General features: G+C 41.8%; 1 protein-coding gene across 5 annotated transcripts in view; it reads left to right on the plus strand.

The window, feature by feature from the left end:
• The window catches only part of exoc2 (exocyst complex component 2), a 265211-nt gene that overhangs the window by 152597 nt on the left and 91330 nt on the right, over positions 1-21284 (plus strand). For all 5 annotated transcript variants that reach the window (XM_063069708.1, XM_063069706.1, XM_063069705.1 and 2 more), the window contains 4 exons: positions 1679-1804; positions 14495-14619; positions 16563-16631; positions 16752-16909. In XM_063069708.1, coding sequence (XP_062925778.1) covers positions 1679-1804; positions 14495-14619; positions 16563-16631; positions 16752-16909 — 478 coding nt within the window. The remainder of the gene's footprint in view (positions 1-1678; positions 1805-14494; positions 14620-16562; positions 16632-16751; positions 16910-21284) is intronic.

Below are 21284 nucleotides of genomic sequence, written 5' to 3' on the forward strand. Positions count from 1 at the left end.
GTAATAACCAAGGTATTTAGGGTAAAAAATATTCAGTCACTTATATTGGTATGTTGCATTGAGGCAGACTCAAGTAATTCCCTGTTTGGCCAATGTAGTGTCGTGGGTGGTCGAGGCAGGGCACAGGCAGCAAACTACTATGTACAGGAAGAAATTTTCAAAGGTGTTTAGGGTGGCAAGGAAATCTGTAACCTTTTGTGGGTCAGGAGAAATTTGGATCTGTAGTTTCAGCATTGATGGTGCATGCGTATTGCTTTTCGTATGCCGGTTCACATCATAAGGAAATTGAGAATGGCATTGGAAAGCACTGCAGGCAATGTTAAATCAACACATTTCAAGTGAATTTGTAGCAGCTGGGATAAATTCTGCTTTTGGCATTTCATTGCATTTGCAGTGTTTCAGCGCTACCTTGTGGTTAATTTTTGGTTCAAGTCATGTTCTGATAATTTGTTCCAGATGTTTATTAATCCTTAGGGTAACGGGTTGTTGTGGTTCCTTATGGCTAGTTCAAGTTTGTAATGTTATATAATGTAATCAAAAACTATTCCATATTAAACAGTTCTCCTGAAAATAGTGCAAATTGTTGTAGTGGTATCCTGTGAAACAGGAGAACATTTTTAAAACGGTGCTACTGTCTGAAAAACAAAGCTCAGTCACATTGGTTAAATACACCAATTCAGATATTTTTGTTTTGTCCTTTCTTATTAAACTTTTCAGATCAAAACATGCACAAGTATTATCTATGAGATGTCAATTGCATTTAGTCCATGAAATATGAGCACATACAGTGTAAAATGCATTTATTTTCCTATTAATGTTAAAACGGTTCCCCTGAGGTGTATTGGATGTAATATGTATGTAATGCTGATTTTTTTTTTTTTTGCTAACCTATAAGAAATAACTCAAACAAAAAGATTTTTGTGATCTTGTTTTGAGACCTTGGAGGATCACCTTCTGAGCAATTGTAGTACATACCTCTTATACGCTTGCTGTTTGGTTGAATGCAGATTATTTTCCTTCTGCATTCTCTTGCGTCCTTCCCTCCTTCCCTTTCCTTTTCCCTCCCTCCACCCTCCCCCCCCGACCCCCCCCCCGCCATCACTTTGTCATATATGGAATTTTTGATCCCAGGTTTAAGATCATTAATTGGTTATTCACTTGAGGCTATAGAAAACTTTCCCTGTTTAGTTTGAAATCTACAGATCTCAAAATCAACCTCATTATGATTTTGCACTTTATTGTTTACCTGCTCTGCACTTATTTCTGTAGCTGTTACCTTTCATTTTGTAGTGAAGTTGTTTTCCCTTGTTCTATCTTGGTGCACTATGTAATGATTTGATCTGTATGAACAGTATGCAAGGCAATATTTTCATTGTATTGTGGTTACACATGACAATAATAAACCAATACCAATGGGGGTTATTTTTGTTGTTTATCTTGAATGTGCAATGATTTTCCATATCTACTTCAGCATATTCCTGTAGTTCTTTTTAGCTTGAATTGTAAGTCTGAATAATTGCTATTAGAATAATTTGTGGTGTACCAATTGACTACAGTTTTGACACAAGTAAATGTTGTGCATACTTAATATTTTTTAGTTGTGAGACCTTGAATATAAATGTATATAATTATAGCACACTTAATTTATATGCTTATTTTTTCTGTTTTGCTTGTGTAGGTGCAACTGTTCTCCATAGCCCAATGCTAGACTTAGACAGTGATGTGCGGCCTTCTCCCATAAGTCGCTTGAGTCAAACCACGTCAGTGAAAAGGGCCAGCAGTTTTCAATCTTCTCGGGATGATTGTAAGTACTGTATATTACACAGATTAAGTTTAGTCAGAGAAATCAGAAAATTAATGTCTGATGGGTGATTCATGCTAAGTTAAAATACATATTGATAGATCTACTAGGTGGCTTCACCACAATACCAAAACAGCTCAATGCTTTAGCAAAAACCATTGTGTAATGCATATTAGGCCAGATCGATAAAACAGTCAATGCCTGCAAGTAGCAAATCTTGACAACATTCAGACACGTTGATACTACAAAGGGCGTATTTGATGTCAACCTCCATTGTGAGCGTCTCACTACGAATTCTTGATATTCAGTGCGGATTTTCTGAAATACTGCCTTCCACCATGGGCATCCTAGTAGTCAACAATGACTAGAATCTCTACAAGACAACCTATGTGAATATTTTGGCTTTAAGAGAAAATTCAAAACTAGGTGTTGCTTAGTGATTGATTCAAGTCCTGACACCAGTAGGTCTATGTACCATTTTTAAGCCACATGCAAATGTGCATAGCATACTATCCTCTTGCTTGGATGAGCTCAAACAATACTTAAGATATTCTACAGCATCCAGGAAAACGACTGTAGCCCCCCTGGCCAGCCTCTGCTCAGCTCACCGTCGTCTAGGAAAACAGCCCTCGGCCCCGCCAAACTGGGTAATTAGTTTGTGTGGATGCTGTGTGATGTACCTCATCCCGCCCAAATAACAGACAATACACCAGATACGATTAAATGATTTACAGTTTATAGATATTACTGGAACTATATAATTAATAGGGAATAAAATATAAAAGGAAAATAAAAGACGCCACACTTACAAAGTTCAATCTCTTTGTGCACAAGCAGTTGGAGCTCAGGACCCTTCTTCTTCACCCTGCAACCCCTCAGACCACCTCGACCGGCCGCCAGGGACCAACAACGGTGGTCGACCAGACGCTCCACATGAGTCCGTCTTCATCTCCTCTCCTCGCCGAATGCCGCTCGGGGTCCGACCCCGTTAGCGGACTTGCAGCACCTGGTCCATCCTCTGTCTCTCTCTCCCACCTTCTCCCCCAAAACCCCACGCATACAATATCTTACAGATACACCAAAAACATAACAACTATCCCAGTTGGTTCATAACATCTTCTTATCAGTAACGTGATTCAACAAACTGCTAGCAGGAGGACTTTCTCAGCATTTAACATAACAAAGAAGCCCATTCAATTATAACATCACAAAGATGCCATTTTAATTAGACTACGCAGTGACATAAAAAATAGAAACCCCTTACACTCTCCCCCCACCAAATAAAATCATGTCCTCATGACTTCTAAATAACTCACCAACCAGTCCTACAGACACAGAAACCCATCCAGATACACACAGTGACATTGCTCCCCAAACAGTGGACCTTTCGCCCATCCACGGGCGCTACATAGGCCAACCTATCTGAGAGCTTCCTAATCCTCCGAGACCTCCGTACCCCCTCACTTAAACCCTAAAGGCTCAGACACTACTAGGGATACCTCGGGCCTGCTTGCCGACTCCTCTCTCTCTCAGGCCACTATTACAACTCAGAGCCCCCTGTCCAGTGTCCAGGGCCCTGCTTCTTTTCCTTCCTGGTCCTGCTGTAACTCAGACTGCCCACAGCTAGCCCTCCCCACTACACCTGACTCAGTGGGAGAAGGGCTAAAGGTCTCTTCCTCAATCACTGGGAAGTTAGTGAAAGGCAACATGTACCACATGTCCAGCACATTATCCTTCGAATCTGTATTCTTCCTCATTCCCTCGATCAGTAGCTGCTGTTTGAGTTTCTCCACACTGAAACATTTAGCCAGGGCTACCCCTTCAGCCTCCTGCAGTCGAGACGTCAGCTTCTTCGGGGACTCCTTCAACTCTCGCCACAGCCTCAGTAGATCTTTCTCACGGTTCTTGGCCACCTTAGTCTGGGACGCAGTTACCCCACCGGCATCTTCCACCCTGACCTGAAAAGCAGCAGTTAAAGGATGTTCAGCCTCCAGTTTTTTTCTTCCTGATGACGTCTTCCAGGTCAATTTTCAGTATTTTCCCCTTCATTTAAACTGTCGATAGTCATCTTCAGGCTCCTTTCAAGCATCTGCCCCCCTTTTCCGAGATCTGTCCTCCATTTCGTCACCTCCTCGGGAGTGTAGTCAAACTCCCCTCCCTGGGCTCTCGGTTTTCTGTTGGCCTTAGTCAGAACACTTCCTTGATCTTCCCCAACTTGTAAGTCTTCCAATCTTTTCTGAATCGACGTCTTGAGTTTCTGCTGATCCCTTCGAAGGTGGGTCATTGTTTCTTCTCGCTGTATTAATTCATCAGTACATGACCGCAGTGTCAGCTGGGAATTCCGTTGCTCCTTCTTCACGTTGACGAGCGTGAATTCCAAGTCTGCAATGGTCGTCCCACAAGTGCGGCACTCAGTCTCCGGCCGGCATTTCTGAGCACTCAGTTCAGCGGTGCAAATCCCCTCTCTCCCCTGTGTCTCATTCAGATTGACGACCTGGGTTTCCATCCCCAGGTCCACCACAGTCTGTTCCAACACCAGGAAGTTCAACTGGTATGTCGGGTCATTTTCCTCACATTGCACCAAACTCCTCCGGCCAAAAACTCCTCACATGTGACACTTCGCTTCTGTCGCCCGGGCTCAGTCACTCGCTTCGCCTCATAGTCCCCCCAGGCAAATCCAATGGCGGTCATCCACATACGCCAAACCTCCACACACCTTCACTTCCCCCATGGTCTTCCTCATACCCCACAGGAAGGATGCAGGGGCTCCGGATATGCCCTTGGGCATCTTTTCAGATCGGAAGAATCCTAGGGAACTAATAACGGCCGTCTTTGGCTCAACAGCCGCACTCCTCAGGACCTGGCAACATCCACTCCTCAGATCCAGCACATTAAACCACGTCGCATAATCCACACACACGCTGCCTTCATCTTCCACGCCGCCAGGGTCCAGTTGCCGCGACCTCTTTCTCACTGAGGTGTCTTCAGCGGTCAACTCCCCTCCCTCGTGGTATTTCAGAGCGTCTACCAAGAGGGTCTCACCCTCAGCTACATTTCCCAGGCCGTACCGCTGCTGAGTCTTGTTTAAATTCGGTACCGGCTCAAGGCTGCTACACACGTCCTCAGAAGCAACTCGACACGCTGGGTGCCCAGACAACGCCCCCATGAACTCCAGGGTCGGTAACCAATCATCGTCTTCTGAATAACTACTGGCACTGGTACCCAAAATCTCCGGTGCCCTTGCGGTTGTCAAGGGTAAATGCTTCAGACACCGGTTGTAAAACGAACTGTACAACAACTTGATCTGCGCCCCGGGGTCGAGGATGGTTTTAGCATCGCTTCCGTCTATCTGTAACGACACCCTGGGGCGTGGTCCCTCTAAGCCTTCAGGAATGGGGTCTTTTCCTTTTGGAAGTTCATTGGTACATTGCTGGGAACGTGCTTCCCCAGAGACCCCAAACCGTTCCCCCACTGGGCCTCCACTAAGTTTCCAGACACCTCTCTGATCAGCTGAACAACTGGGGAAGGGGCTGATCCCCTGAAATGATCCCCCTGGCACTACAAGCAATTTAGCCGCCCTCCTAGCCAGAGAAGACACACTGAAAACTTTCCCCCCTCTTTCAAATAACTGACAGCTGTCACTACGGTGTAAGTGAACCTGACAGCTTTAACACCATCACCAGCCTGCCTACTTAAACTTTCAACCAATCCCTGTCACTCTCCCTCAACCGAGCACTGCCACTCATCTAACAACTGAGAGATCCGCTCCGCCCACGTCTCGCATGCCTCCGCCCCTCTTGGGGTGGACACTATCCCAAACGCCAGGTGGAGCCTGCCAGAGCTAGAACATTTATTCGCAGACACTACCTCCAAATCAGACCACGCTTTCCTCTCTTTCCCAACAGTATGGACAGCCCCAAGTTCCACCTCCAACTCGTCAGTGCTAGCCTGAACTTGAACAAAGACCTCACCCATCACGCATGCAGCAATAACCAGCAAATAACCCACAGAGACACACATTACTGATTTAACCAACCACACAGCATACCAGCAGATCCAATCCTGTACAAAAGCCCACACAATGTAGCCCCTGGCCAGCATTGTCATTACTCACAGGGATAACTTCAACAGCACCAACCTAACTTCTACCTCCCTCGTGGGCAACAGCAGGAGGAGTATGCAATCAACAACATTCCTTATTTTCCAACAAGTCACTTGCACACTTTCCTGACTTGACCGGAACAGACGTTTGTTTCAGCATGGCCTTCAGCACAGTGTTATACTGAAATAAGACCCTAAGACACAGGAGCAGAATTAGGCCATTTGATCTATTGAGTCTGCTCCGCCATTCAATCATGGCTGATCCTTTTTTTCCCTCCTCAGCCCCACTTCACAGCCTTCTCCCTGAACCTTTGATGCCATGTCCAATCAAGAACTGATCAAGCTCTGCCTTAAGTACACCCAACGACCCGGCCTCCACAGCAGCCTGTGGTAATAAATTCCACAAATTCACCACCCTCTTGGTAAAGAAATTTCTCCATATCTCTGTTTTAAGTGGACAAACCTCTATTGTGAGGCTGTGCCCTTGTCACAGACTCTTCCCCACCACCACCTCCCTTCCTCATCTGTTCTGTCTAGGTCTTTCAACATTAGAAAGGTTTCATTGAGATCTCCCCGCCCCCCCCGCCCATCCTTCTAAATTCCAGCGAGTACAAACTCAGAGCCATCACACATCCCTGGTATGATAACCCTTTGATTCCCAGAATCATCCTTGTGAACCTCCTCTGAACGCTCTCCAATGCCAGTACATCTTTTCATAGTTGAGCACAAAACTGTTCACAACACTCAAGGCGAGGCCTCACCATTGCCTTATAAAGTATCACATTCCTGCTCTTGTATTCTAGACCGCTTGAAATGAATGCTAACATTGCATTTGCTTTCCTCACCACTGACTCTACCTTCCAGTTTATCCTTTTTTTATATATATAATTTTTATTGAGTTTTCAAAGTGATACATGAGAAAAAAAAATCTACCCTCCCCCCTCCCCTTAACCCTCCCCCCCCGATATACACTCCTACCTAAAAAGAAAAGAAAAAAAAGAAAAAAAAAGGAACCGCCTGAATATTGGAAGGTTTGCACATGCTCCATGGGATAAAAATAAATTTAATATATATTTGTTACTTTCCCCCAAGGAACCAAGATCTTCATCATCGGAGCTATAAATAAGGGCTCCAAATATTCAAAAATGTTACATATTTATCTCTTAAAATCTAAAACATTACTTAGTTTCTCAACTCTCATAGTTCCCTGGGGAATCTCTTTGAACTTCACCATGTTGCTATGTGTTTCCCTCCCAATCATCCACGCAAAAAGAAAAAAAAGATAGATAAGATACAAAAAAAGAAAAAACAAAATACCCCCCCACTAATGTTGTGAATGAAAAGATACACAATACTACCCCCCTCCATTGTGCGTGTCATGGCTATTGCCACGCTTGCACACATGAATAACGTAGCGATTGGTCAGTGTTTCTTCCAGCTCCCCCGTAACAAAAAATTATATATAAAAAAATTAATGTTATTATTCCCAGCTAATATTCCTCAAATTTTAACCTTTCTTCCCCTCCCTCATATTATTAATAATATATTTATATATTCATCCGCCTAAAAATTCAACAGGCCTAATCCTTGATCCAGTCTTCATCTTCAATCCATCTCGCTCCCCTAAGTTTGTTCTTGTATCTGGTGAATATTCAAAGAATCTCGCACAAACTCCTCCGCTTTCCGGTAATTGTCAGAAAATCTTTTTTCTCCACCAGGCAAAAAAAATCTTCAAGGTTGCAGGATAACGCAATATAAATTGATAACCGTGATCCCACAGGGCTTTTTTCACTGGATTAAACTTCTTCGTTCTTTTCAAAAGTTCATAACTTATGTCAGGGTAGAAAAAAATTTTCTTCCCTTCTATCATCAGTGGCCCTTTTCTCTTCTTGGCAGCTTGGGCAGCCACCTGTAGAATCCTTTCTTTGTCTTGAAATCTTAAGAATTTTATTAAAATTGATCGTGGATATTGGTCATCTTGTGGTTTTGGTCTTAGAGCTCTATGTACCCGCTCAATTTCAATTGATTGGTTTTCCTCTTTCATTTGCAAGGTTTTCGGGATCCATCTTTGAAAAAATTCTGTTGGATTATCTCCCTCTATACCTTCTTTAAGACCAACAATTTTAATGTTATTACATCTACTAAAATTTTCCAACACGTCCACTTTCTCCAAGAGTCGATTTCTTTCCGTGTTCCAGACAAGCACATTATTTTCTGTTTTTTCCACTCTATCGTTAATATGCTCCATTGTTCTTTCCATCTTCTGAAGTTTCTTATCTATTTTATCCTGTCTTTTCATAGCTTTATCATAGCACATCTTCACGTCTCTAAGCTCTGTTCTTAATTTTCTTAATTCAGCTGTTAATTGCAATAAAGCCTCTCTTATGTCTCCGTTGTCTCCTTTACTTCCAGTCTCTTCCAGTTCTTCCTCCTCTTCTTCACCTGTATTCTCTGTGATATCCAATTCTGACTCTGAGTCACTTTCAGTTGCAGTGGTCGTCGGTTCTTGTAGTTTAAATTGTGTCTTGTAGTTTAACATGCGTACTTCTTTGCGCATGCGCAATTCTGGCATCTTCTTCCGAGAGACCGCTACCGCCGCCATTGCTCCCCGTTCTTCTACACCAGAGATAAAATGTGTCTCCTCTGAAGGAGATCCAACCTGAATCCGAGGCTCCATCGCTGCAGTAGGCCCTTTTTTCTTCCCATCTCGCGGCAACTTCACAACAACAGGCTTCTTCTGTTGCGGCTTACGAGGCATATTGTAGAGTAATCTTACGAAATTTATAAGTAGTTTTCAGAAAGTATTTATTAACTTTACTTTGTTTAAACGGTACTTTGCTGATTTTTTTACAGGAGAGCTGGATTTACATGTCTCAATCCTATGTCATCACATGACGCCCCCTCAAGTTTATCCTTAGGGTGTTCTGTACAAGGAGTCCGAAGTCCATTTACATTTCAGATTTTTGGATTTTCTCCCCGTTTAGGAAATAGTCTACATACCAAAGTGCCTGACCATGCATTTTCCAAGATTGTATTTCATTTGCCACTCTCTTGTCCATTCTCCTAATCTATCTAAGTCCTTCTGCAACCTACCTGTTTCCTCAACACTACCTGCCCCTCCACCAATCTTCATATCATCTGAAAACTTGGTAACAAAACCATCTGTTCCATCATCTAAATCATTGATATTCAGTATTAAAGAGACGTGGTCTCAACACGAACCCCTGTTGGAATAGCACTAGTTACTGGCGGCCAACCAGAAAAGGATCCTTTTATTCCCACTCGCTGCCTCCTACCAATCAGCCAATGCTCTAACCATGCCACTAACTTTCCTGTAAGGCCATGGGCTCTTAACTTGGTAAGCATTCTCGTGTGGTACCTTGTCAAAGGCCTTCTGAAAGTCCAAATATAAAACATCCACTGCATCCCCTTTATCTATCCTACGTGTAATCTCCTCAAAGAATTTCAACAGGTTTGTCAGGCAAGATTTTCCTTTAAGGAAATTGTGCTGATTTTGTCCTATCTCGTCCCGTGTCACCAAGTATAACATAACCTCATCCTTAACAATTGACCCCAACATCTTCCCAACTACCGAGGTCAGGCTAACAGGTCTATAATTTCCTTTCTGCTGCCTTCCTCCTTTCTTAAAGAGTAGAATGGCATTTACAGTTTTCTAGTCCTCTGGTACCATGCCAAATTTCAATGATTTTTGAAAGATCATTACTAATGCCTCCACAATCTCTACTGCCTCTTTCAAAACCCTCAGGTGCAGTTCATCTGGCCCGGGTGACTTATGTATCCTGAGGTCTTTCAGCTTTTTGAGCACTTTCTCCCTTGTAATTGTAACTGCACTCACTCCTCTTCCCTCACACCCTTCAACCTCTGGCACACTGCTAGTGACTTCCACAGTGAAGACTGATGCACAATACTCATTTAGTTTATCTGCAGTCTCCCTGTCCCCCATCATTATTTCTCCAGCCTCATTTTCTAGTGGTCGAATATCCACTCTCATCTCTCTCTTATTTTTTGCATACTTGAAAAAGCTTTAACTATCCACTTTGATATTGTTTGCTAGCTTGCTTTCATATTTCATCTTTTCCCATCTAGTGATTCTTTTAGTTGCTCTCTGTAGGATTTTAAAAGCCTTTCAATCCTCTGTCTTCCCAATAATTTTTGCTTTGTTGTATGCCCTCTCTTTTGCTTTTACAATAGCTTTGACTTCCCTTGTAAGCCTTGATTGTTCTATTTTGCCATTTGAGTATTTCTTTGTTTTTGGAATATATCTGTCCAGTGCCTGCCTCATTTTTCCTAGAAACTCATGCCATTGCTGCTCTGCTGTCATCCCTGCCAACATCTCCTTTCAATTTATTTTGGCCAACTCCTCTCTCATACCACTGTAATGTCCTTTACTCCACTGAAATACTGCTACATCAGACTTTATTTTCTTTCTATCAGATTTCAAGTTGAACTCAATCATATTGTGATCACTGGTTCCAAAGGGTTCTTCTACCTTAGGCTCTCTAATGATCTCTGGTTCATTTCATAACACTAAATACAGTATAGCTTATCCCCTAGTAGGCTCAACTGCCAACTGCTCTTAAAAGCCATCTTGTAGGCATTCAACACGCTCACTCTCTGGAGATCCATTTCCAACCCGATTTTCCCAATCCACCTGCATGTTGAAATCTCCTATGACTATCATAACATTGCCTTTTTGACAAGCCTTTTCTATTTCCTGTTGTAATTTGTGGTCCACATCCCAGCTACTGTTGGGAGGCCTTGTATAACTGCCATCAGTGTCCTTTTACCCTTGCAGTTTCTTAACTCAACCCACAAGGATTCAGCATCTTCCGATCCTATGTCATATCTTTCTACTGATTTGATGCCATTTTTTACCAGCAGAGCCAAGCCAACCTCTCTACTGCCCTCCCCCACAACAATATCCGAAGTGTTGTACTTATCTTTGAGGGGAATGGCCATGGGGTGCTCTGTGCTCATTACCAGTTCACATTTCCATTTCTCCTGAAGTTGAACGTCATCCAGCTGCTGCTCCAGCTCCCTAACACAGTCTTCAAAGAGCTGCAGCCAAATGCACTTCACAGAGATGTAGTTCTCTGGGAGACTCCAGGTCTCCCAGGGCTCCAACATCCAGTATGAAGAACACACAACAGCTATTTACTACACTGGGTACAGTAAGAGAGAGAGAGAAAAATGGGAACCTTAACAGAAGCCTATCCAGAGCCAACTCCTCTTTCGAGCCGAAGCCGCCGCCTCTAACCACTAGCCTACTCCCGACAATGGCTGCCCCGCTTGTCCCTTCTGTACTTTGAAACAAAGGTCACCACCCTGTGAGAAACCTCATTGCTGTGGCCTGCTCCTGTTGGAATAAGCCTGAACGTCTGTGAAGCTTTCCTTTTAAACAAGCATCGCCAACCTGCGAGAAACCTCGTTGCTGCGGCCTGCTCATGCCACTGATTGGACCACCGGGATCCCAGATCCTATACTTTAGCCTAACTCAGAACAGCATTGAAACCATCACAATGTAGGCAGTTGACTACCTTCACAGACCATTGATATAAATTTAAGTTAAATAAATAGCATCACTTGCCTTTCTCCCTGCGGATGGTTGCTGCCATTCATTTGAATTAGGGCTGCTGTGTTTGCATCGGGGTTAACCTGGCTTGACATAGAACATAGAAATCTGGAGCACGTTCTGGGCCCTTTGGCCCACAATGTTATGCCAACCATGTAATGTAATCTAGAAATTGCTTAGAATTACCCTTTTGCATAGCCCTGTATTTTTCTAAGCTCCATGTACTATCTAAGAGTCTCTTAAAAGACCCTATTGTATCCACCTCCACCACCATCGCTAGCAGTGCATTTCACACACCCACCACTCCCTGTGTTGAAAAATTACCCCTGACATCCCCTCTGTACCTACTTCCAAGCACCTTAAAACAGTGGACATTTCAGCCCTGGGAAAAAGCACTCAGCTGAGATGTCCACAGAAAGTCATGCTGCTCTGTCGGACTGCACATAGTCGACCAGAAGACCACTTGGGCAATTCACGTTGAGTCAGTGTTGAAATCGGAGACTTCGTTAAGGATACTTGGGTAACTTCTGGTATTAGCTCTGACTTTAGAGCTTAAGATCTGTCCCATTTATCTTGCTTTGGGGTTATGAATTGGTAGCCAACTTTATCATTTATTAGAATTTTCAAGATTAAGTAGTTCAATCATGGTTGCTTGCTGTATATCATGATTAATGAATGATTGGCATTACTTTTAAGTGAGAGTGAGAAATGTTATAATTTAAAATTCTCTAGGAAGAGGTACAGTCGACGTTTCAGACCGAGACCCTTCGTCAGGACTAACTGAAAGAAGAGCTAGTAAGAGATTTGAAAGTGGGAGGGGGAGATCCAAAATGATAGGAGAAGACAGGAGGGGGAGGGATGGAGCCAAGAGCTGGACAGTTGATTGGCAAAAGGGATATGAGAGGATCATGGGACAGGAGGCCGAGAGAGAAAGAAAAGGGGGAGGGGGGAAAACCCAGAGGATGGGCAAGGGATATAGTGAGAGGGACAGAGGGAGAAAAAGGAGAGGGAGAAAATGAATATGTGTGTGTATATAAATAAATAACGGATGGGGTACGAGGGGGAGGTGGGGCATTAGCGGGAGTTTGAGAAGTCAGTGTTCATGCCATCAGGTTGGAGGCTACCCAGACGGAATATAAGGTGTTGTTCCTCCAACCTGAGTGTGGCTTCATCTTTACAGTAGAGGAGGCCATGGATAGACATATCAGAATGGGAATGGGACGTGGAATTAAAATGTGTGGCCGCTGGGAGATTCTGCTTTCTCTGGCGGACAGAGCGTAGGTGTTTAGTGGAACGACCTCCCAGTCTGTGTCGGGTCTCGCCAATATATAGAAGGCCACATCGGGAGCACCGGACGCAGTATATCACCCCAGCCTACTCACAGGTGAAGTGTCGCCTCACCTGGAAGGACTGTCTGGGGCCCTGAATGGTGGTAAGGGAGGAGGTGTAAGGGCATGTGTAGCACTTGTTCCGCTTACAAGGATAAGTGCCGGGAGGGAGATTGGTGGGGAGGGATGGGGGAGACGAATGGACAAGGGAGTCACGTAGGGAGCGATCCCTGCGGAAAGCAGGGAGGGGGGAGGGAAAGATGGTGGGATCCCATTGGAGGTGGCGGAAGTTACGGAGGATAATATGTTGGACCCAGAGGCTGGTGGGGTGGTAGGTGAGGACAAGGGGAACCCTATTCCTAGTGGGGTGGTGGGAGGATGGAGTGAGAGCAGATGTGCATGAATTGGGGGAGATGCGTTTGAGAACAGAGTTGATGATGGAGGAAGGGAAGTCCCTTTCTTTAAAAAAGGAGGACATCTCCCTCATCCTGGAATGAAAAGCCTCATCCTGAGAGCAGATGCGGCAGAGACGGAGGAATTGCGAGAAGGGGATGGCATTTTTGCAAGAGACAGGGTGAGAAGAGGAATAGTCCAGATAGCTGTGAGAGTCAGTAAGCTTATAGTAGACATCAGTAGATAAGCTGTCTCCATAGAAAGAGACAGAAAGATCTAATAAGGGGAGGGAGGTGTCGGAAATGGACCAGGTAACCTTGAGGGCAGGGTGAAAGTTGGAGGCAAAATTAATAAAGTCTACGAGCTCAGTATGCGTGCAGAAAGCAGCGTCAGTGCAGTCGTCGATGTAGCGAAGGAAAAGTGGGGGACAGATACCAGCAACTTTGATGTGTGTTGCTTGAATTTCCAGCATCTGCAGATTTCCTCGTGTTTGTGTAATTTAAAATTCCCTTGTTTTATTTTGCCTTAATTTTCTTTTGGTCTCCTTTACTTTGTTTTCTTTTTGCTGAGCAACCACATAGTGAAAAGGAGATCACTGAATGATTATAACACCTTTAGTAGCTTTGACGAGTTATCAATTGAACTGAGCATGTATTTAGATTTACTTCTAAAAGTAACCTTAGTTTTATTTTTGATTATAACTTTTTTTTACTTTACTGTAGCATTAAATTACAGATGTATGTTAATATTCACAGAGATACTTGTTCCTGTCCAAAGGAATTTATTTTTGTAACTGTTCAGAATTTGCCCATTGACCAAGAGAGAAATTCTCATTACAGATTTAGGTAAAACTGTCTTTTGAACTCAGCAGGGTAACTGAGATTTTCAATCTTATTTTAAATTACAAGGGGGAAGGAACATCTTTGCCCCTTCTGCCATCCGACTTCTAAATGGACACTGAACCCATGAACACTACCTCACTACTTTTTATTTTTGTTATTTTGCACTACTTAATTTATCTATTTAATAGACATATATATATACTTAATGTATCTGAGTTTTTTCACTATGTATTTATTATGTATTTCATTGTACTCCTGCCATAAAGTTAACGGATTTCACAATGTATGCCAGTGATATTAAATCTAATTCTGATATCCTAAGTAACTTTGTGCCCCAAGTGTGTTAGCTAATAAAAATGTTGGTTGCATTTCAAAACATCTGTACTTAAAAAGGTTGTTATTCAATATGTTTGTATATTTTTATTTTGTTTTGCAGCTTGGCGTTTTAAGGCACCTCAGCTTGTAACATATGTTGACAATCTAACAGAAATTGTTATAAGTCAACTGCCAAATTTCTGGAAGCTTTGGATATCCTATGTGAATGGAAGTCTTTTCAGTGAAGTAAATGCAACTGGTTGTAACCTTGTTTTGTTTACAGCTACATGTCATAATTCACCTGGCTTTCTAATTTTTTAATATATTGATTTTAAGTTCTTATTTTTACAAATGTGCTGTGGCAATTGTATTGGAATTAGGACTCGAAGTAGCTGTAGTGTGCTTTCTTTGCAGTACTAAGTTACTTATTTACTTACTGCCCATTATGCCTGCTCATGTTTAGGGCAGCAAAGAAGGCCCATGGCCATCTTCTCTATTGTCCGCCAAGTGTAGTTCAGAGCTATTTCCTTCATCATGCCAGTAGCTTCCTCTTGGTTTTCAGTACTGTCAGCCACACAGGTTCCGAGTGAAGACTCAGGAATACTGTCATGCACAGATGTAGGAGGATTCTTTACTGTTTTTCTCACAGTGACTTTTGTTTGATCAGTCAGGATTATTAGCCTTGAGGTGAAACTCCGAACCACTCTTGACCTGGCCTCTTTCCTTTGAGCTGTTTGGCATGGGTGACCCTACCAAAAGCCAAAGCATCAGTCCCTGACACCAGCCAGCATCGCTTACCGGGTCATTGAGGCACATCCGCCTCCAAACCATGACAAGGTTGTGGTCATTTTGGAGGTACTTCGTTACTGAGAGCTGAATAAATCTGAGCTATATCACAGGGTCTAGATTTGATTGCCAGTCCCTGCTAGTATTGCTGAATAATTATTCCCTCAAATATGACAGAACACTAAAACAGTCTTAATTTTTATTCACTCTCTCACGTACACTCTCTTTCTCATTCACACTCACATACGCTTTCCCTCCGGCGTGCACATTCTACTCCCACCATTATCTTAGTTGTTTTTAAGCCAAGCCAATCTCTTTTATGTTTTCTGTTTTCTAAATTTATATATTTAAACCATGTAACTTTATTTTTACATCTTTTTATGCAATTTATCAATGCCATTCAAAATTTGAACTTAAGTAACAGGTCACTTAATTCCTTGTCCAGCCAATGGGTCTGAGAATAATATTTTCTTCAGTTATACATATTCCTTTGACTTTGTATCCAAGATTTCCCAGTTGACATCAGTGCAGTGAAAGCTTTAACTAAATAAATCCTGTATAATTCAGCTGGCATTTAAGCTGGCTCTGTACTAGTCAGTGCCATGTCTGTAATAAGAGAGTATTATCATCATTTTTCTTTTGTTCAGTCATTTTTTATTGTTTTCTTTTTTCTTAATGACAAAATGTAGACTGTCTTTGGGAAAGACAGTAATGAAATTTGTTGGAATCTGATAATGCATAAGCGAGAAACCAAGTGAATATAAATTGTATAATATAAAACCATTAACCAGTGGTAAGGCTTGACAGCTTATTAATTAATTAATTAGAATCTTTTTTTTTTTCCCTGTAACTTTGTAAGTCAATACATCAACAGGTACTTCACTGATATGCATTATAAATCCTTAATAGTAGTGACTTTTGCAATTTTGATTAATGTATTAATATTTTCTATTCGTCAACCCCCACAATGCTGGTATTGTAGAGAATGTACGTTTCATCAGACCATGTAGGAAGTCTTTATTTATAGGCAGGCTTCCTACACCATTCTCAGTATAAACACCCCACAGCATTTACCACATTAAATCTAGGTTATAACTTTTATTTTCACTTGATGTACAGTCTCATTTACATATCTATAGTTAATTGCTTACTGAGAAAACACTGTTACAACATGTTTCTAAATAACCAAAGGGAATATATGATGTGAAAGTATAATGTTTTTGGACTTTCAGCTATTATGTCGGATTTATCTTTCATGCTTTATTTTCTCTGATAATTAATTAGTTTCTTAAAAATTATAATATCAATATTTTGAAAGTAAATTCCATTTTCATTCATTGATTCTTTCATGTTTCCCTTATTTACTTCTGATTGTAACCCCTATTTTACTGTTGTAATTAAAGACAGGAGAAAAATCAGGACAATTTGAGAAACTTAAGAAAAATGCCAGATCCCGACAAAATGATTTCAAGGTATAAAGATATATTTGTTTTCAAATGTTTTCTCCATTTTCAATAAGATTTTTAAGAAAAGTATTTTTCTAAATGTAGTCATGCCTGCTGAAATGATACATTGATTTTTTTAATTAATAGAAAATGATTCAAGAGATAATAAATTCACTTGTGAAACTCATCCGAGGAGCTCTTCTTCCAACCAGCCTGACTGAGGTGGAGCTGAAACAATATGGAGGGTGGGAGGCAAAAATGGAACTTTCAGGCCAGTGGCTAACCCACATTATTCATACTATGAGGTAAATTAGAACTGAATATGGTTAGTGTTATTATCTGATTTTTTTTTTAATTTTTAGACATTTTGGTAACTGTAATAACATAGAGGAAGTAAGGAGTATTTTGAAGTAATGATAGATAGCACAGCACAATTGACAAACTTTTCTGAATTGTAGCTAGAGGTGATATGTCAAAGACTCCACCTCACAGAATCACAACTGTCTGTTTTCTGGTAAGCATGCAGGTTCCTCTGTTTGCACTCCAAACTTCTGACCTGAAACTCTGAGTTGTGGACTACTTTTGGTCCTCAGTAGGGTTATTTGGCTTTGTTGATGAGAGTGGAAGCACAATAATGTGGCTGATTGAGTATGTACCACTTAAAGAACACCACATGTTGCTAAACTGACATTAAGGTGAAGGGTAATGTTGGCAGGATTACAGAACCCTGATTAACTTGGAATATTCAGCCTCTGGCCAGGACAAAGAAGGAGGTATATGTCAGTTTAGGCAGGTGAGAACTTAAGAATGAAAAATGGAATTTAATTCAGGTAAGAGCATGGTGTTGCATTTTGCAAAGACAAATCAGAGTAGGACTTTCACAGTCCTAGGGAGTGTTGTGGAACAGAGAGACCAGTACATGGTTTCCTGAAAGTGGCATCACAGTTAGATAGGGTGTTGAAGAAGACATTTGGCCTGCTGACCTTATCAGTCGTGACACTGAAGATAGAAGTTGGGTTGTTATATTGCAGTTGCTCAAGATGTTGGTGAAGCCATGATTGGAATATTATGTTCAGTTTTACTTGGCCTGCGATTAGAAAGATACCATTAAGCTGGACAGGGCAGAGGAGCTACATGATGATGTTGCTGGATCTTGAGGGACTGAGCTATGCAGAAAGATTAAGCAGGTTGTGACTTCAGTCAATGGAACATGGGAGAATTAGGTCCGATAGGGATAGAAGTGTATAAAATCATGAGGGGTATAGATAGGGTGAAGGCACACATTGTCTTTTTCCCAAGGTTAGGGAATTGAAAACTAGACAACATAGGTTCAGGGTAAGAGGAGAGAGATTTTAATAGAAAACTAAAAAACAACTTTTTTTTACCCAGTGGGTGGTCTGTGTATAAATTGGGCTGCCAGAGAAAGTAGTTGAGGCAGATACATTTAAAAGGCACTTGTGTAGGAACTTGACAAGGTAAGATATAGAGGGATATAGGAGATTTGGAGGTAAGTAGGATTAGCTCAGATAGGCATCTTGGTTGGTATGAAGGAATTGGGCTGAATGGCCTGTTTCTACTGTAGGACACTATTTATGAACCTGTGACTACATAATAGAAAAATCAATGATGTAATATTTCATTGTGACTGAAACAGAATTAGCAAAAATATAACACTTAAGTTGATTTCAGATCATCACTTTCCCTTTGCATATTGACACGATAATTAAACATATAAAGCAAGATCCAAGACTTTTACAAACTTACTTGAAACATTTGAAAATGTATTTAGACCTTATAATTAAAGGAACTTGTGCCCTGTACTCTGTCCTACTCATACTCATTACTGTGAAATTTTGCTCTTTGGCTTATTATTTAATACCTTTATTAAACATAAGATTTAATACATGAAATATTATATCTGGAACAGTATTCCAATTACAAAATACAATATCATGTTTTAATTTAAACTCTGCAGTCTCCGTTCTGAGAAATTGGTAGCATACCGGCTAGCATGACACTGTTATAGCTTGGGACATCAGAGTCTGGAGTTCATTTCCGGCGGTACCTGTAAAGAGATTGTACATTCTTCCTGTGACCACGTGCGTTTCCTCATGGTGCCTGGGTTTCCTCCCACAGTCCAAAGATGTATTGATTAGTAGGTTAATTGGACATTATATACTGTCCAGTGATTAGGGTGGGGTTGTATAGGTGGGTTGCTGGATGGTGTGGATCGTTGGGCCAGAAGGGTCTGTTCTGCGCTGTATCTCTAAATAAATATAAAATAAAATAAATGTTATTGAACTCATGACCTCATACCTCAATTCCATTCTATCCCCTTTGGTTCAGTCCCACCAAAGTCTGCAACATTTCACATTCTCTTGATTTCCTCAACAGCTTTCAATTCCCTGGCTCTGACCGCCTCATTTTCACATTTCACAAGATGGGGCTTTCCTTGTCAGAACATCAGAGGTGTCCTCTTTCAAAGAACAGTGTCTACCTTCTTCCACCATTGATGCTGCCCTCACCTGCATCTTTTCCATATCCCAGCCATCCACGTCATGGGCAGACTTCACCATCTGATCTCACCATTTCTGTTTTGGAAAACCACCTCACACTGCTTTGTCCATTGCCATTTCTACCCGATCTGTAGTAATGAGTCTAAGGAGTGGAGCACAATAGCCAGATTTGGCAGGAACCTGCTGTTGTAATTGACAAATCCTGAAAAGGGCCATAATTGTGCCACGTCCTTTGGCCTTGGGAGTTCCCACCACTGCTTGAATTTTCTCAGCACACTTGGTGCATCATGGTGTGACCACAATTATTGATGCTTGGTTTAAAGAATTCACACTTGCTCTGAACCCATAATGATCTAATCTTGTTAATGCTATCTTGAGATTTTGGAGATGTTCTTTGTCATCCTTATGAGTAATAATGATGTCATCCAGATAACACTGAGTATCTGGACAGCCTTGCAGCACCTGGTCCATAGCTTTCTGCCAGAGTACAGGTGCAGATGCTCCTCCAAAAATAAGCCTATATTAGCAATAAAGCCCTTTGTGAGTGTTTATGGTGAGAAACACTATGGACTCCTCTTCCATCTCCTCCTGCAGGTAGGCCTCAGCAAAGTTTGAATTGTGAAGTGTTTCCCTCCAGAAAGTTTTCCAAAGATATTCTCTATCATGGACAAAGAGTATTGATCTACTTTGAGTAGTAGGTTGATGGTGCCCTTAAAATCACCACAGATCTTGACAGACTCACTCTTTTTGGCTACTGGAGACCACTAGTATTGCCCATGGGCTCCACTCAAACTTGTAAAGTTTTCCTTCAGCCTTCATGTGATCAAGCTCACTGGCTATTTTATCATGGATGGTATAAGGAACTGGACTTGCTTTGGAAAAACTTAGTTGTAGCATTGTCATTTAGTACTATTCTACGCTTGATATTCGTCCTGTTCATCCCAGTTTGACAAAAGAATAAATCAAGGAAGGCAGTGCACCCATGGCTGACAAGGGAAATTAGGGATAGTATCAATTCCAAAGAAGAAGCATACAAATTAGCCAGAAAAAGTGGATCACCTGAGGACTGGGAGAAATTCAGAGTTCAGCCGAGGAAGACAAAGGGCTTAATTAGGAAGAGGAAAAAAGATTATGAGAGAAAACTGGCAGGGAACATAAAAACTGACTGTAAAAGCTTTTATAGATATGTGAAAAGAAAAAGATTGGTTAAGACAAATGTAGGTCCCCTACAGACAGAAACAGGTGAATTGATTATGGGGAGCAAGGACATGGCAGACCAATTGAATAATTACTTTGGTTCTGTCTTCATTAAGGAGGACATAAATAATCTTCCAGAAATAGTATGGGACAGAGGGTCCAGTGAGATGGAGGAACTGAGCGAAATACATGTTAGTAGGGAAGTGGTGTTAGGTAAATTGAAGGGATTAAAGGCAGATAAATCCCCAGGGCCAGATGGTCTGCATCCCAGAGTGCTTAAGGAAGCAGCCCAAGAAATAGTGGATGCATTAGTGATAATTTTTCAAAACTCGTTAGATTCTGGACTAGTTCCTGAGGATTGGAGGGTGGCTAATGTAACCCCACTTTTTAAAAAAGGAGGGAGAGAGAAACCAGGGAATTATAGACCAGTTAGCCTAACATCAGTGGTGGGGAAACTGCTGGAGTCAGTTATCAAAGATGTGATAACAGCACATTTGGAAAGCGGTGAAATTATCGGACAAAGTCAGCATGGATTTGTGAAAGGAAAATCATGTCTGACGAATCTCATAGAATTTTTTGAGGATGTAACTAGTAGAGTGGATAGGGGAGAACCAGTGGATGTGGTATATTTGGATTTTCAAAAGGCTTTTGACAAGGTCCCACACAGGAGATTAGTGTGCAAACTTAAAGCACACGGTATTGGGGGTAAGGTATTGATATGGATAGAGAATTGGTTGGCAGACAGGAAGCAAAGAGTGGGAATAAACGGGACCTTTTCAGAATGGCAGGCAGTGACTAGTGGGGTACCGCAAGGCTCAGTGCTGGGACCCCAGTTGTTTACAATATATATTAATGACTTGGATGAGGGAATTAAATGCAGCATCTCCAAGTTTGCGGATGACACGAAGCTGGGCGGCAGTGTTAGCTGTGAGGAGGATGCTAAGAGGATGCAGGGTGACTTGGATTA

This window comes from Mobula hypostoma, chromosome 17 (assembly GCF_963921235.1).
Source record: "Mobula hypostoma chromosome 17, sMobHyp1.1, whole genome shotgun sequence".
Classification (NCBI taxonomy): Eukaryota; Metazoa; Chordata; class Chondrichthyes; order Myliobatiformes; family Myliobatidae; genus Mobula; species Mobula hypostoma.